This window comes from Chlorella variabilis (assembly GCF_000147415.1).
Source record: "Chlorella variabilis unplaced genomic scaffold CHLNCscaffold_3, whole genome shotgun sequence".
NCBI lineage: Eukaryota > Viridiplantae > Chlorophyta > Trebouxiophyceae > Chlorellales > Chlorellaceae > Chlorella > Chlorella variabilis.
The window spans coordinates 1709318-1725193 of NW_005435085.1; the positions used below are offsets into that span (position 1 = coordinate 1709318).

The 15876-nt window shown below is 67.5% G+C and overlaps 4 protein-coding genes across 4 annotated transcripts in view; 3 read left to right on the forward strand and 1 right to left on the reverse strand.

The window, feature by feature from the left end:
• Positions 1-4933: 4933 nt before the first annotated feature.
• Positions 4934-5802, forward strand: CHLNCDRAFT_19726 (hypothetical protein; the record flags this gene model as incomplete). Its single annotated transcript, XM_005850644.1, has 4 exons — positions 4934-5027; positions 5233-5330; positions 5526-5596; positions 5721-5802. The coding sequence occupies 4 exons, from the start codon at positions 4934-4936 to the stop codon at positions 5800-5802; spliced, it is 345 nt and encodes a 114-aa protein (XP_005850706.1).
• Positions 5803-6577: 775 nt separating this feature from the next.
• CHLNCDRAFT_140796 (hypothetical protein) lies at positions 6578-9273 on the forward strand (the record flags this gene model as incomplete). Its single annotated transcript, XM_005850645.1, has 7 exons — positions 6578-6970; positions 7087-7317; positions 7523-7709; positions 7913-8202; positions 8327-8447; positions 8604-8827; positions 9004-9273. 7 exons carry the CDS (start codon positions 6578-6580, stop codon positions 9271-9273), a joined length of 1716 nt encoding a protein of 571 aa, XP_005850707.1.
• Positions 9274-9512: 239 nt separating this feature from the next.
• CHLNCDRAFT_140797 (hypothetical protein) lies at positions 9513-12096 on the reverse strand (the record flags this gene model as incomplete). The annotated part of the gene is made up of 10 exons (XM_005850925.1): positions 9513-9582; positions 9730-9782; positions 9915-10011; positions 10139-10350; positions 10591-10699; positions 10773-10918; positions 11069-11328; positions 11606-11723; positions 11834-11890; positions 11998-12096. 10 exons carry the CDS (start codon positions 12094-12096, stop codon positions 9513-9515), a joined length of 1221 nt encoding a protein of 406 aa, XP_005850987.1.
• A 917-nt stretch (positions 12097-13013) lies between these two features.
• CHLNCDRAFT_34209 (hypothetical protein) overlaps positions 13014-15876 on the forward strand; it is a gene marked incomplete at its 3' end in the record, with an annotated part of 10829 nt that continues 7966 nt past the window's right edge. The window contains exons 1-9 of the mRNA XM_005850646.1: positions 13014-13182; positions 13430-13501; positions 13739-13828; positions 14060-14173; positions 14349-14415; positions 14552-14610; positions 14795-14907; positions 15066-15189; positions 15450-15671. Coding sequence (XP_005850708.1) covers positions 13041-13182; positions 13430-13501; positions 13739-13828; positions 14060-14173; positions 14349-14415; positions 14552-14610; positions 14795-14907; positions 15066-15189; positions 15450-15671 — 1003 coding nt within the window. The 5' untranslated portion in view covers positions 13014-13040. The remainder of the gene's footprint in view (positions 13183-13429; positions 13502-13738; positions 13829-14059; positions 14174-14348; positions 14416-14551; positions 14611-14794; positions 14908-15065; positions 15190-15449; positions 15672-15876) is intronic.

Sequence of the window (15876 nt, forward strand, 5' to 3'; positions counted from 1 at the left end):
CGGCGCCGGGACCGCCTCGGTGCAAGCCCAACCCCTGGTGGTGGCGCTCTTTCTCGGACTGGTGACCGCTTTTGTCAGCTTGCGGCCGCACATGTATTGGACCAATAGGTGCGTCCACACTCAACCTCCCTGCGAAATTCATAGGCATAGCTGGCGGCCTGAGTGCTGGTCACCGCGACCGCTGCTTGTGACTGCTGCAGGGTGTGGCTCCAGTCGGCCCTCCGCATCCTGCTTTCTGCGATGCCCAGCTTCAGGCGCACCGGCGTGGGCACTGCGCTGTTGCTAGAGCGCCAGCCGGCGCAGGGCCTGGCAGGCGCAGCCATTGACCTTGCTCGCGTCATAGCAGGTAGGCACCTCTACGCTCTCCCTCGTCTCAGCGACCCAGTCATGGCGTTCACAGCATTTGTTTGGCACTGTGCTTGCCAGGCCCAGCAAGCCGAAGCTCATGCTGCGCTGCCCCCTGCCGCAGGCACCCGGCTGCTGGGCTCGGCGTTGGCGGCGCTGTTGACACCGCAGCCGCCGGCCGCCACGCTGGCCACGCAGCTGGTGCTGGCCGCCCTCATCCACAACTCTCCCGGCTACTGCTCCACGCCCCTGCTCACAGCGCCGCTCGTGCAGCACCGCACCGCGCTGCTTGCCGCCGGGCTGGAGGTCCTGGCGGCGCCGCTGGTGCTGGTGCTGCCGCCGGCGCTGTACCCTGTGATGATGGCTTCCATGTCGCAAGGTGGGAGGGTGCCGGCATACGATAGTGGCTTGGCAAGGAGGCTGGTATGTTGCAGCACAGTCGGCTGGAGCGCTGAGCCCGGTTAGCTGCAGACCTTTTGAGGCCTGCGCATCGGCATGCTCGCGTGCCAGCTGCACTGATGCACGCAGCGCCTGCGCCCCTGCTCCTGCTGCTGCAGGCCGTGCGCCCGCTGACGGCGTCTGCCGCGCCGCCGTCTCTTTCCTGCATCTGGCGCTCGGGGTGGTGCTGCCGACGCTCGCGTCGCTATACAGCTGGCGCAAGCCCGCGCGGCGCACGCCGCCGTCCTCGCCGTCGACGCAGCATGCCCAGCAACGCTCCCCCCTGCTCCGGCTCCGCCTGCGCGCCGGCAAGCTGGCGGCAGCGGCCGACCACCAGTTGCACTGTGTGCTGGACAGGAGGGCCGACCCGCTGCAGCGCGCCCTCGTGTCTTGGCTGCTGGCTGTTGGGACCTGGTGGGCTTGCAAGCTGGCTGCTGGCATTCTCTGAATGAATGGGCCCAACCGAAAGGCCCCTTACAAACAGCAGCAGCAACTGTAAGGGTGCAAGAACAGCAACCACGTTGGCAAAAGTAGACAGACAGGCAGGAGCAATCCCTGGGGTCAGTGCTTGGGATGGAACGAGGCTAGCAGTGCTGTGGTCGGCAAAACAATTGATGGGTAGGAAGAGCTGCGCGGCACAGTTTGGCTGGCAGCAGCTGGCGGCTGTTCAGCAGACAAACATCCCACCACACCAGAAGCGCAGCTGCCTGCCTGTTCCAGCTTGCGCATCGCCCCTGCCGCCGCGGCATCTCAGGGCGACGCAGCTGCCAGCCGCGGCGCCTCTGCTCCAGAGCTGCTGGCGCGCGATCTGCCTGCCGCGCCCGGGGACGCGGCGCCAGGCGCCTCGCCGCTGCTGCTGGCAGCGCCGGGCGTGCTACCCAGAGGCGAGGCGGCAGCGGCGGCCGCCGCCCGCGCCTCTGCCTCCTCAGAATCGCCGGCGGGAGTTGGGGCACGCTGGTCTGTGCGGAACTGAGGCGTGGCGGGCGCAGCTGGCGGCGGCGCGACCGCACCCTGGGGCACGGCCGCCGGTGCTGGCGGGGCGGGCGCAGCTGGGCCTGCCGCCGCGTTTCGGCGCGCGGGGCGCTCTGGCAGGCGCGGCCCGCCCACCACCCGCCGCTGCTGAGGGGCGGGGATGGGCGGCTCGGCAGCGTCGGGGCCCCCAGCCTGCACCCCTGCATCGTGCCGCTCCGCAGGCGCTGCCGCCACCGCTGCCTCGCCGCCTGCCGCACCCGGCTGCTCTGCCTCCCCAGCCCCCGCTTCTGCTGCCCCCGCTGCCGCCAGCTCCGCAGGACCATTGGCCAACGGCTCGTCGCCAGCCGCTGCCGCCGCCGCTGCCGCCGCCGCCGCCGCCGCAGCAGCAGCAGCGGGGTGCACGGCCTGCCCCACCAACACGATCCCACCGGCCGCCGCCGGCTGCGCCCGCTGCTGCTGCTGCTGCGGCCAGCCAGGCTCTGCGCCGTCGCCAGCGGGCTCGGCTCCCCCTGCTGCTGCCGCGCCGTCGGCGCCGGCGCCGGCGCCGCCAGCTGGCGCCCAGCGGTTCATGAGCGCCAGCATGTATCCGTTGGCCGCCACGCTGGCGCCCAGCGAACTGGCCCACATGGCAAAGCCGCGGCCGCGAGGGCTGGCCGCGCCCACCCCGTTGCCTGCAGGGACAGCAGGCAAGGAGAGACGACGGGGCCTGCGTGGCTGGTAGGCACGGCACCACACAGCGCGTGCCAGCACGTGCCAGCACGTGCCCTGCCACGGCACCAGCAGCTCCCGAAGCAGCGCGGCACACGCAGCAGGCCCGGCGGCAGGCACGCACCCAGGGTCACCGCCGCAAGGACCACCGTCACGCGCAGTGCATGCAGGACGCAGCGCAGCGCCAGCCGCCGCAGTCGCTCCCGCCGGCTGCCGGCGGCCTTGAGCAGCAGCGCGCTGGCCTCCAGCAGGCACGACACCAGGAAGTCGGCTGCATGGGGCAGGAGGAGCGGGTGGTGTGGAGCGGTGCGCGCGCGTGTGTGTGTCTCTCGGGGTCGGGATGCCAGGATAAGGCAGGTGGGCAGGCAGGCGAAGCACAGGCCCGAAGCACAGGCCAGCCAGTTCGCCGCCACAGAGGCGAACTTGGCCGCACGCAGGAAGCACGCAGTCAGCAGGGCAGCACGCCTCACCAGCCCACCACGTTGCCTCCGAGAACGCCGCGGTCCTGGCCACCCGCGGCAGGCGCAGGTACCAGGGCAGCCTGCCCTTGCGCACAGCCGATTGCCGCAGGTCTGCGCAGCAGCGGGCAGCCGGCGGGCCGTGGCGGGGCCGTGAGGGCAGCAGGGAGGCCTGGCGACAGCGGCAAGGCACGCGGCGGCAGCGGCGCAGAGTACCAGCCGCGGCAAGGGTCAGGCAGCCCGCACTCAGCAGCGGCAGCCCGCATCCAGCGGCGGCAGCGGGCCGGGCGGCACCCACCCTTGATGAGCTTCTTGGCCACCGCAGGCGGCAGCCGCTGCACCGCCTGCGCATCCAACCCCGCCCGCGTGGCCTGTACCGCCAGGTCGACGCATGCATTGTACCCGCCTCGCTGGCAGGCCACAACTATCTCCTCTACTTTCAGCGGCGGGACGTTTGGCTCCCGCCCCTGTTGGCAGGAGCAGGAGGGGGGAGGGTGGCGGCGGCAGCAGGCGCGCGTGGGCGGCTGCTGACGGGAGCATGAGGATGGGTGAAGTGGCAGCCATGGCGGCATGAGGTCAGGCGAGAAGCGAGCAACGGCGGCTGGGTGAGCATGCATTTCCTGCACTGCAAGATCCTGGCGTGCCGCAGCAGCTGGCCAGGGGGGGCAGCCAGCCTGGCTAAGCCGTCAGCAGCAGGACCCACCTCAGCCTCCGCCGCCTCCTCCTCCTCCAGAGCCGCCAGCAGCCACTTGTTGACGGTGATCAGCACTGACAGGCCCACGCTGCAGGCAACAGGGCGGCGCAGGAGGCATGAACAACATCAGGCAACCGCCGCAACAGCAGGCACCGCCGCCACACACGCTGCCAACCACACCACAGCCAGCTGACCTGCGTCAGCGGTCAGCTCAATGCCCCTGTAATGCAAGGCCATGCTGGCACATAGGCAAGGCAATCCCATGCACAGCCGAGGCTCACTTGCGGCCGACGGTGAAGGCAACATGGCCGGCAGTGGTCAGTTTGGCCAGCGCTGCGTAGCCCACGGGGCGCTTGGGCTTGGGGGTGGCCAGCGCCCGCTGCTGGGCCGATCCGTACAAGCTCTGCGGCAGTGCGGCAGCATGAGGACGGTATGGGAAATGGGGATGTGCAGGGGTTGGCGCGGGGCCGGGAGAGGCCTGCAGGCGGCGAGAGCGGGTGGGCGGAACGGCGGGAGCTGTCCCTCCCCGGCCGCTGCCCTGCCCTGCGGCACGCACCAGGAAGGCCTCATCGTCGTAGGCCGGCCTCTGCACGAAGCAGAGCGCCGGGTTGCTGCTGCTTTGCGCAAGGTCGGCTGCCAGCCCTGCCAGGGCGGAAGCCACCAGGGCTTTGGTAGGCCCATGCAGCAGCTGCAAGGTTGTCTGCATCGGCGCCAGACTCGGCAGGAGGCAGCCCAGCTGGGCGGGAGCGAAACAGCTTGCGCCGGATGAGCTCTGGGCGCCTGCAGACCTCGCAGTTGAGCGTGTCAATCTGCCCTTGGGTGGGGCCGACCACCCCTGATCGATCCGCAGACTGCAGGCGCCTGCCCCCATAGCTGTACAGAATTGTTTCACCCCTCCACCCAACCCCCGGCACTCCCATCGGGCCTCCACAGAAGCTTTTAACACATTCCAGTTCCTTGTCGCCTCTCCCGCCCACAGTCTCCCAACTTCTTGCCTCAGCCTTGAGCCGCAGCCGCATTGCGCCAGCGGTGAGCCAAATTACGCACCGTCCTAGCATCAGACATCATGCAGCTAGCAGCAGGTGAGGCGGGAGTGGTGGCGAGGTGGTGATGCCGTGCGCACAGGCGCAAGCCAGACCAGCGCCAGCGCCTGCAACCGAGTGCCTGCGGCCTTCACGAGGCCGGGATCCACACTCCATGCACATCCGCCCCTCCTCCCTTGGGCCCTGCAGCGCCTAGGGCCGCCGCGGCGTTCACGCGCGCCCGCCCCGCCACGCGCGCGGTGGCGGTGCGCGCGGCGCGGCCGCAGGTCACCTGCATGGCCAGCAGCATGGAGTTCATCAAGGGCATCGAGGAGCCCACCATCCCCGACGTCAAGCTCACCCGCAGCAGGGACGGCGCCAGCGGCACAGGTGCGTCATGGTCGCGTGCGTGGGGCACCTTGTGCCCATGCAGAGCCGGCGCTGCCGACACTTGCAGCGGGGCCGCAGCTCCAGTCATGCATGCATGCACTTGTTCCGTCGATACAAGCCAATTAACCATGGGGCCCTACAGCTCCCAGCCGTCCGCCATCCAACCAGGCCTGCCGCGTGCCTTGCTGCCTCTTTTTTTCTGCAGCGACCTTTGTGTTCCAGAACCCGGCCATCTTCGAGGCCAGCAGCGAGCTGGGCGACATCACGGGGCTGTACATGAACGACGACGAGGGCACCATCCAGGTCTGCTGGGTGCTGCGTGTGGTGGTGCCGGATGGTGTGGCTGTCATTGTCTTGTGTGGCCAGGGTGTGTGTGTTGAGAGCTGGGCATAACGACGACCACGACTAGGTCTGCTGTGAAGCTGGGTTGTGTACTTAATTGTGTGCCTGGTGACTGACCGGCTCCTGCCTGCCCGCACCGCCACCGCCCCGCCGCAGACGGTGGATGTGCAGGCCAAGTTTGTGAACGGCAGGCCGGACAAGATTGAGGTCAAATACGTGATGCGCAGGTGTTTGTGGGGGCGGTGGGAGTGCATCGCGAAGCCTGCCTGCCTGTTGCCAGCACAGCACCACTTGCATGCCGACCAGAAGTTCTTATGGCTCTGTGTGCACCCCCACCTTTTGTGGCGACAGCTCGTTCGAGTGGGATCGCTTCATGCGCTTCATGGAGCGGTATGCTGAAGACAAGGGGCTTGGATTTCAGAAGAGCGGCTGACGTTGCTGTCTAGAACTGGCGATTTACCTTGGCCATAACACAGGGTTCCAACCTGATGAGCGTGTGGCCGTCGGCGGCAGCGGCGTCGGCTTTGTTTTCCAGCGGCGGCAGCCCGCACCCCCTCATTCTTTGCAGCTCGGTATTGATTGCGCTGCGCATGGTTTTCCCCGGCACTGTGATTGTTTGGCATGCCGCTCTATTCGTTGTGGATGTAAGTGCACACTGCGGCAGACGCCATCCGTGGCGTTGGTTTGAACGGCCGCCCGCCACCTGTGCGCCAGCAGGCTGGCGGAGGCTAGTACCCCTGCAGCATGGCAGCGCTGTGTCCTGTTGTATACGGCATGTTGATCGCAGACATTCTTCCAGGCTGCTAAGAGCGGGGAGGGAGCAGTATGGGGGAGGGACTTCAGCGCTCGCTAGGTTCGCTGAAAATGAGCGGCGTTCGAGGTCCTTGGAGCAGAACAGGAGCCGTGTCCCTGTGCGTTTTGGCAGCGCGACCTGTGCGCCTCGCAAGCCGGTCGAGCAGCAAACGCCTGTGTTTCCTGCTGGGAGCTTTGGTCACGGCCTCCCTGTGGGCAGCAGCGCCCGGGGGCTGCTGGGGAGGTGAGATAGGCGGCACATGATCGCACACATAGAGCTAGCTAGCTGCAGGCGGTGGTGTGTCAACCGACTTGCGGCGCCGCTGCCGCTGCTCCTAGCTGCCGCCACCAAGTGCCTTTCTTTCCGATTGCTGGCAGCAGGTTGTCAGAGCGGTGAGGGCGTGCCCCCGCCAAGCATGCGCCGAACTTGGACGCTGGCGGGTATTGCCGTGCCGGCCGCTCGCGGGGGCAGCGCGACGGCCCATCACCTCCGCCTGCCGCCGCCGCCTTGGCGCCCTATCCTGCACCCCAGCCAGCTGCAGCGCGGCCTGGCTTTCTACGGCAGCGGAGGCCGCATTGAACGGGTGGCAGCCAAGCTGCTGGCGGGGCGCCCTATCAAGGCATTCACCACCGGCGGCAGCGTAACCAACGGTGGCGGCGCCAGCAGCGATGCCACCGCCTACCCAGCCCGCTTCTTTAAGTTCCTGAACGCCACCTTCCCCCACAGCGGCCACGTGCTGGCCAACAAAGCCATCGGAGGCGCCACATCTGCCATCTTGTCCCTCTGTGCTGAGGCCCTCATCCCGCCGGTGCGTACGGGCCTCTGCGGCGCAGCGGCGTGCACACGGCAACGGCAACGCGCTTGCCGCCCACCTCCCTGCCCACCTGCCTGCCTGCCTGCCTGCCTGCGCCACACCCCACACAGGATGCCGACATCGTGGTGGCAGAGTTTACTTTCGATGAGGCTGGCGACCTGCCCTTCGCCACGCCCCAGCGCCGCGCCTTTGAGCAGCTGCTGCGCAGGCTGGCGCGTCTGCCGGGGCGACCCGCCGTGCTGGTGCTTCACCACTATGCTTGGTGGCTCTGCGCGGGGGATGGCGCAGGCGCGGGCCTCTACTACGGACCTGCGGAGCAGCAGCTCAGCACGCTGGCACAGGTGGGGCGGCGCAGCGCTGCGCGGGCCTGGGAAGGGGAGGGGAGGGGGCTTTGGGCGGTCGGCCGCGTGCCGTTGCCGCGCGAGCCCCTTGCTGGCTCATGCCTAATTGGTCGGTCTTCAGCAGCTTGCACGTGTGTGCTGCCACCAGCCGTCAACATTTGCCCATTGGTGAGCGGTACTGTACTGTATGCTACCGCCTATGCAGTATTACGACATGCCCTCGCCCTCCGTCAGGACCGCGGTGTGGCCCCAGATGCGGGCCGGGGTGGCCCCCTTCAAGGTCAGCCACGTGCTCAAGGGGGGCCAGGTGTCGCCCCAGGGCGCCCAGCTACCTGTAGCAACCCCCGGCACAGAAGCCCAGTACTTTTTCTACGACAAAGTGCACCCCTCGGGTGGGTTTGGTGAGGAGTCGGGATTCTAGGGTAGATGGGAGGCAAGGTAGAGCTGCTGGTAGGGCATGCATGCCTGGTGCTGTGGCGTTAATAGGGGCTTGCTGCCCACCACCTCCACCCGCTGCCTGCATGTCAGCGCTGGCCGACTGTCGCACATGCCACCCATCACACTTGCTTGCCCCTCTGCCCTGCCTGCCCTGCAGACGTGGGGCACCAAGTCATGGCCGAGCTGCTGGCCGGGGTGGTGATGCAGGCGGTGGAAAACGTGGCGGCCAGCAGCGCGGCGGTGGCAGCCGCAGCTGCAGCGCCGTCAGCGTCGCCCGATGACGACGAGGGCAGCACGGCAGGCAGCGGTGCGAGCAGTGGCAAGAGCAGCAGCAGCAGCAGCAGCAGCAGCAGCAGCGGCGGGGAAACGCCTGACAAGGAGGCAGAGCTGCCGCCCCAGATGATCCCAGGCAATGCAGACATCTCCACCACGCTCTGTGCGATGCAGGTGCGGCTACCTTGCAGACCACCTGCCTGCCTGTGCCTCGTCGGCAGCTGCACACGCACCAGCAGCAGCCTGAACACCACGCCCTGCTGCCGCCGTATCGCTCCCCGTGCTGTGTGATGTGCAGGAGGAGTTGAAGGAGCTGGGGAGGGAGATGGACGGGTTCAGGTGGTGCCCCGAGCGCCCCAACGGCACCACCCTCATAGACCAGAACTGGGGCTACTGCGGGCTGAGCATAGGCGAGCCGGGTGGCAGGGAGCCCCAGGGGTTGCGAATAGTGTGTGGCTGGCCTCAGCAGTTGTGGGCAGATGCTGGCGCAGCTCTTCAGCACCGATGGGAGTGCTTCGGGCTGTCTGGCGTGCCCGGCCCGCAGTTCATGGCTCTATCTATTCCTGGGTGTGCAGGCGACACAATTGTGCTGGAGCTCAGCACCGCCGACACCTCGGAGCAGGCGGGCAAGTGGGCCACCCTGTACCTGGGCTACCTGCGCAGCTACGAGGGTATGGGGCTGGCCAAGGTGGCCTGCGGCGGCGGCTGCAGCTGCGAGGAAACATTGGTGGATGCGCAGTGGGAGCAGCAGGCGTCCCTCACGCACATGCATGATCTCAAGGCAAGCCTGCTCCTGGGTGTTGGTTGGCTGCTTTGGGCAGCGGGGAGGCCTGGCTGTGCGCGCCCATGTGCTGCGCCTGCTGATGCCAGCAATAGGCCAGGCGCCCTGCTTGCCTGCCTGCAAGCAAGCTGAGCATCAGCAGCAAGCCTCCACCGTCCGCATCCCAACCGCCGCTATGCGCTGCGACATTGCAGGTCACCCAGTCTGCTAAGTGCCGGGTGCGGCTTACGATTGTGGACCGCAGCAGCGGCGGTGGCACGCAGGGCGCAGGCACAGGCGGCAATAGCACGGAGGGCGCTGGCCCCAGCAGCGGCGGTGGCGGCAACAGCATGCAACAGGACGCTGGCCCCAGCACCACCGGCGGCAGCAAGTTCCAGCTCACTTCCGTCATGGTGGCCCACTTGCCGGTGGTGCTGGACAACAGAATAGCTGGGAGGGCCAGCGGGATGGCGGAGAATGGCTAGCTGCAGCTGCCCCCTCTGCTGCGCACTGTAATCCAGCCAGTACCCGTCAGGGCTGGGTTTTACAGCTAAGGTGAAGCGACAAGCATGGGAGAGCAGCACGGCGGAGGGAGGGCAGGGAGGAAGAGCAAAGGGACAGGAATGGATAGCGCACTGATTGGGGCAGCAATGCAATGGAGGAATGGGTATCAGCATGGTACAGGAAAGGGGGTTGTACGAGGGTCATGCGTCTGCCGCCGGGGTCACCGGCCCCACTGAGCCGCCTGCATCTGCGCCAGAAGGATGGCTCCAAAGGCCGCCAAGCCCGTGACGCTGCACAAAGCGCAGCACAGCGCGGCACGCGTGGTTCAGTGGAGCACCCGGCCAATTGTGGGTAGCGGCTGTTGCACAAGCAGGGTATCGTCCACGTAAGCAGGTGCCGAGGGGCGCAGCCGGCGGACAGCCAAGGCAGGGACCTACCTGGTGATCACTGCTGCCAGCGCCGCAGCGCCCCGCGCCTGCCCGGCTCCTCCCTGCAACAGAAATGCCACCACTGCCTGCGGTCAGTTGGCACCTCTTGAGCATGCCCCCGGCATGATAACTGGGAGCACTTTCAGCAGGAGCACGAAAACAGGGCTGGCATTGCCGGCGGGCCAGTGATGCACCTGCGGGACGAACAGGGCCTGCAGCTGCTGCACGGCCTGCTGGCCAAACGGGTGGCGGGCGCCCCGGGGCTCTGCCGGCACCTTCCAACGTCCCTCGCTGCGGGCCAGGGCGCGTGACCAGGCAGAAGTGGGATGGGGGGGGCAGTAGACAGGGAGGCTGCCGGCAGCGTCGCCACTCAGCCGCCCTGTGTGCTGGCAACACCAGTGCCAGCGCACAGCCACACCTCAGGTAGGCATCTATGGCGGCCGAGTGGCGCAGCTGGATGCCGCGGCGCTTTGCCAGCACCACCGGCGGTACCGCCTGGTACAGCGCCGCCGCCTGCCGCGCCAGCTCATCGGCGTCGGGCTGCCCCGGCTGCAGGAACCGCATCCTCCTGAGGGTGCCATACACAGCCAGCCCGTCCTCGCCGCACTCCAGAATCTCGCGCCGGTTGCCCTGCACACACAGCGCAGCCACAGCACGCATGGTTTCAGGTGGTTGGCCGCCTGACCGGCTGGCTGCTGCTGCAGGAGGCGGGGCGGCCGGGGGTGACTCCCTCCCTCCCCGCCGCCCAAATGGCTGCATGCCTGCCACCTGGGTTGGTGGAGCGCAGGTTGCTGCTGCTGCCGGTACAGGCCAGCAAACGTCACAGCACAGCAGCTTTGCGGGCCGGCAGCAGCTTGCCTTGATGGCCACCGCTGCCACATACAGCGGCATGAGCGGGTGGGAGGCGAGGAACAGGTCAAACAGGCGAGCTATCTGGTGCAGCCCGGGCACGTCGTGGGCAAACCAGGTCATGTACCAGCTGCAGTGAGCAGGGCAGCAGGACGGGAAGGAATGAGGGATGGGGCAGGGCTGAGGTTGGAGGGGTGCGCAACGCTGCAGGGTGCCAGGCCATGCAAGGCGCCACCTGGCGCCGTGCGGCCCTTGCTGTGCATGCTGCGCCGTGCCTGAGCGCAAAGTAGGGCACCTCCAGCGCCGGCTCCTGCAGCCCCAGCAGATAGCGGTACAGCTCGGTGTCGCACTGCGGTACAGAGGGAGGAAAGAAACAGTGTTGTTGCTGCACCACGCCTGCGGGAGGCGAGCGTGTGAGCCACCCCACCCAACTGCAGGTCTCTCTCTTTTCTCCTGTCACACACACACACACACACACACACACACACACACAGCCCACCTGCTCCAAAATGGGGTACAGCAGCCGCAGCGTCTCGGTGGCGGCGGCCAGGTCGGGGCGCGTGCAGTCGCGCAGGTGGCAGGCGGCCAGCGCGCGCAGCAGGCGGTAGGCGGCCGGCTCGCCGCACACAAACAGCAGCACGGCGGCGACGTCGTGCAGGCCTTGGTAATAGTAGAGGCCGCCCTCGTTGCCCGCCACAGCGCCGTCCAGCACACGGCGCAGCGCGCGCCGCTTGGCCTCGCGCTCCCCCTCGGGCCAGCCTGTAGGCAGGCAGGAGAGCGGGTGGCGACGGCCTGTGCTTCCGCCTGGCGCTACTGCGGGGCTGGGCTGGGGCGCCACGGCTGGTCGGTGCGAGCGCAGGCCAGAACCCAAATTGCAAGGCGGCTCTGCGAGCTGCGCCTTGCAGCATGCCTGGCCGCTTTCGGCCCTGGTACACTCTCCACCACCACCACCACGGCATGCCTTGCCGCCACACACACATGCCAACCCGCAGCACCGCGCCTTGAGTGAAGCTCCACAGCGAGCGGGCCATATCACAGGCCAACACATTGCTGTCCTTGTGGGTGCTGCCGTGCCGCCGCTGGTAGTCCGCGGCCCCATCCTCCTGCGCCACGCTGCCCACTCCCACCAGGTGCGGCCACACCCGCGCGCGCAGCTGCGGGGCAGGGCAGGCGAGGCGAGAGCGCAGGGCACGGGGCAGCTTGAGTGGCATGTGAGGGTTGGGAGCCAGCTGTCGCCGCTCCTCCAGTCCTGCCTGCCTCTCACCCCGTCATTGACCAGGCCACGGATCGCCGCTATCTTGCGCAGCTGGGTCAGGGCAGCCTGCGTGAGGGAGCAGGAGAGGCAGAGCTGATGGGCACTATGGGTGCTTACACGTTTGGTAAGTGCAGAGAGCAGGCACCCGCCAGGCGCTCCCCACGCACGCTCACCGGACTGTCACGCTCCAGCAGCAGGTTGTTGACTGCCTTCAGGGTGTCAGAGTCGCGACTGCCTGCCGCCCTGCGGCCTCGGCTGCCCGCCCGCCCCATGTGCGGGCGGCGGCGGCGGCGGCGCTATGCAGCCGTGCACAGCGGGCCTGCCTTCCGGGCAAGGAGCGTTGGAGAGTGCACCGCTCTTGGTGCTGGAACGGGTACCTTGTCCAGGAGCGGAAGCGGAGCGCAGCGATGGCGGGCACCAGGAGACGGGCGGGCTTCTGAGTCGGTGATCGATTTTGAGGTGGGCATCGGCCCTGGGAAGATGCAAAGAAAGCCAGTGCATTCGTCCCGTTTCAAGTGCCGTCCGAGCTGGCTCCATCAGCCAAGTCTCTGGCCCGAATTCGAATGCTGTTTGCGAATTGTGTACTTGTGGGGCACCCTGGGCCGCTGGCGTGTCTCACACACGCGCCAGTTGACGGCACGCACACGGTTGCCGGGTTACCGGCCCCTTCCTCCACTCCCGCAGCCCCAAACCTCTGTGAGCATCACCAACGCGGTTAAATCCGTGGTGGGCACCCAGCACGCCTCAGAGTTACGTGAAGCTCACAACCAGAATGGGGCCTGGAGGCGACCCCAAACGAGTCGCCAACGGCACGGGCGGCGGGGAGTTTGACGAGGAGGCGGTGATCGTCTCAGCCAATGGAGCGGTGGAGCTGGCCAGCAGCAAGGTCGTCGTGGTCGACGGCGGCGGCGGCGACGGTGGCGGCGACGCCGCCTCAGACCACAGCAAGGACTCTGGCGGCAAGCTGCCCGACCATGAGCAGGCCGTGCTGCCGGACGGGGAGAAGGCAGCCAAGCCCGTGGGCTACTTCAGCCTGTATAGGTGAGGCCCCCTGCGCCCATGGCACACCCGGGGCTGAGGTGTGCGCCAGCCGACACAGGCATGGGGCCCTGGCCCGCTCATTATCCCACCGCACCGCCCTGCCTCTACCGCCTTGTCCTCGCATACCCCTCCAACCCTGCCCTGTAGGTATGCCGACCGCTTGGACTACCTCTTCATGCTGCTGGGCGCGGGCGGAGCGGCCGCCAACGGCGCCGCCATGCCTCTGTTTGCGCTCATCTTTGGCGGGCTGGTCAACTCGTTTGGCGGCAACGAAGATGACCCAGATGCGCTGACGGAGCAGGTCACCAAGTACTCACGTGAGCGGGGGGGGGGGGGGGGGGGGTAGGCAATTTGCCAAAAGGTGTGCATGGGTATGGGTGGTCTCACCGATGTGCGTGGGTGTGAAGGTGGGTGGGCGGGCGGCAGGCGTTTGTGCGTGTAGGGAGTGTGGCGGGGACGTGGGCATTGACAGAGGAATGGGCTGGGCCCATGGGTGCGGCGGGCGCCTCCTGGTGTGTGTTTGGCTGACGCCTATTCACTTCCTGCTTCGTTTTCTTTTCACAGTGTACTTTGTGTACCTCGGAGTGGGCGCCTTTGTGGCGGCGTACCTGCAGGTCGCCCTGTGGACCCTCACAGGTGGGCCTCGGCTTTGCGCTGCCCGTCTCTGTGCTGCCTGGACGCCCGGCATTTGCACCTGTTTGCTTGGTTTGGGTTCACAGCCCACATGAGTGCAACCGATGTGGCGGCGGAGGCAAGGCCAGGCGTGGCTGGCTGCTAAGACAGCCCGCCCATGGCGCCGCCGGCAGGCAGCCTCTGCAACCCCACCTTCCCGCCCACGCTCCCGCATGGAATCCTGCGCGGTGTGGCATGCAGGCGTGCGGCAGGTGAACCGCATGCGGGGGCAGTACCTGAAGAGCGTGCTGCGGCAGGATGTGGGCTACTTCGACACCACAGCCACCAGCGGTGAGCAAGGAGTGTGGCGCAGCCAGAGCAGGCAGACAGCAGGCAGACGAGGGAGGGGGGCCGCCCGTCCGCTGCCCTGCCGGTGTCGGGCAGGCCTGCACGTGACGCCTGGCGTCGTGGACAGAACCGAGGAGAGAAGGCGCCCGGTGTTTGTTCCTGGGCCAACCCCTGCACCCCTCCCTTAACCCCCCGACACTCTTCTTGGCTGCCTTGCGGGTTGCCCGCCTGCAGGCCGCCTGCTGCAGGGCCTGAACGAGGACTGCCAGACCATCCAGCTGGCCATAGGCGACAAGGTCGGCCACGTCATCTTCAACCTCACAACCGCGGTGGTGGGAATCATCATCGGTACGTGGGGCGGGCCTGGGTGGCGGCGGCACACCCCAGTGACGGCGCAGGCTGGCAAACTAGGACGCCTGCCCCGTCCCCTGGCCGCTGCTTCCGTGTGTGTGCCGCTCGCTGCCGTGCTGCTACGTTGTGTCGCCGCTGCCGACCTTGTGCCCGCTCCCCTCCCCTGCTGCAGCCTTCACCAAGGGTTGGGACATGACTCTCGTGATGCTGGCAGTCACGCCCTTCCTGGCCGGCATGGGGTGAGGCGCCGCTGCTGCCCAGACCTGCAACCCCATTTTGTCCAGGCTCGGATTGGGCCGTGTGGGTCAACACTGTGCCTGTTGGTGTCTGCCCTCGGCTGGCATATGCTCACTCTGGACCCATCCTCCCCCGCAGCTTCATGATTTCCGTCTTCATGGCCCGCAACACTTCCAAGATCAACACAGCCTACGCAGGTGGGCAGGTCGCACAACACACGCGCACACCCACACGCACACGCGCGCACACACACACACGCACACACACACACACGCACACACACCACACGCTGTACAGCCATCACACACACACACACACACACACACCATGCGCTGTGCAGCCATCACACACGTGTGCCATGCCCCCCTGCCGCCCCTGCAGACGCCAACTCCATCGCGCAGCAGGCCCTGGGCAACATCCGGACTGTGTATGCCTTCAACGGGGAGGAGCGCACGCTGGAGGCCTACTCAGCCTCCCTGCAGCCGCCGCTCAAGGTCTGCTTGAACGGCAACCATGTTCCGTGCCCGCTGCATGGTGCTGTGCTGCACTTTCAGGCCGCCTGCTGCGCCATGCTGCCATTCTGCTGCACGCGCTGATGCCTGACCGCCGCCGCCCACGCCGCCTCGTTTCCTTCCACTATTTCCACCTGCAGGTGGGCATCCGCCAGGGCTTCCTGGGTGGCCTGGTGGTGGGCATCACAAACGGGGTGGCCTTCTTCGCATACGCGCTGGCGCTGTGGTACGGCAGTACACGCGTGGTGGCTGGAGCCTACAACGGTGGGTGAATGGAGGGCTGCGCACGGCAGGGCTGTCGCTGGCCCTGGGGCGCGGGCGGAGGGAGCCCTGGGCCTGCCTGCTGGGGGCTGCCAACTGGCGTCACAGCTGGGCCGCTGTGGTGCGCCGCGCGCAGCGACGCGCTCAGCTGCTGCGCTCTTGCCTGCCCGCTGCCCTCCGGTGGCCGCGCACCTGCCACTCCACCCCTGCTCCTGCTCCTGCTCCACCCCAACCATGCCTGCAATCGCGTGTGGTGCGTGCAGGCGGCGACGTGGTCAACGTTCTGTTCTCTGCGCTCATTGGCGGCTTTGCGCTGGGGCAGGCCGCGCCCAATGCCCAGTACTTCCAGCAGGCGAGCAGGCAGCTGCTGGGCATGGGCCGGCGCGACTGTGGTGGGGTGCCGCTTGGCAGGGGAGCCGCGGCGCATGCACGTGCAGGCAGGCCTGCTGGGTTGGCCCCACTGCGCTTGCCGACGTGCCGGCCACGTGCTTTCCCTTTCCTCTTTGCAGGGCAAGTCGGCGGGCGGGCGCATCTTTCACATCATGAAGCGCACCCCTGGCATTGACCTCGACGCCGCCGGTGAGAGTGCTTGATGGACTTGGCAGGGTTTTTTCCAGTCTGTCTCATTGCATTGGCGCACCACGGATGCAGCAAAGCGGCAGGCGCGTATCCTGACCCCGCCCCACGGCT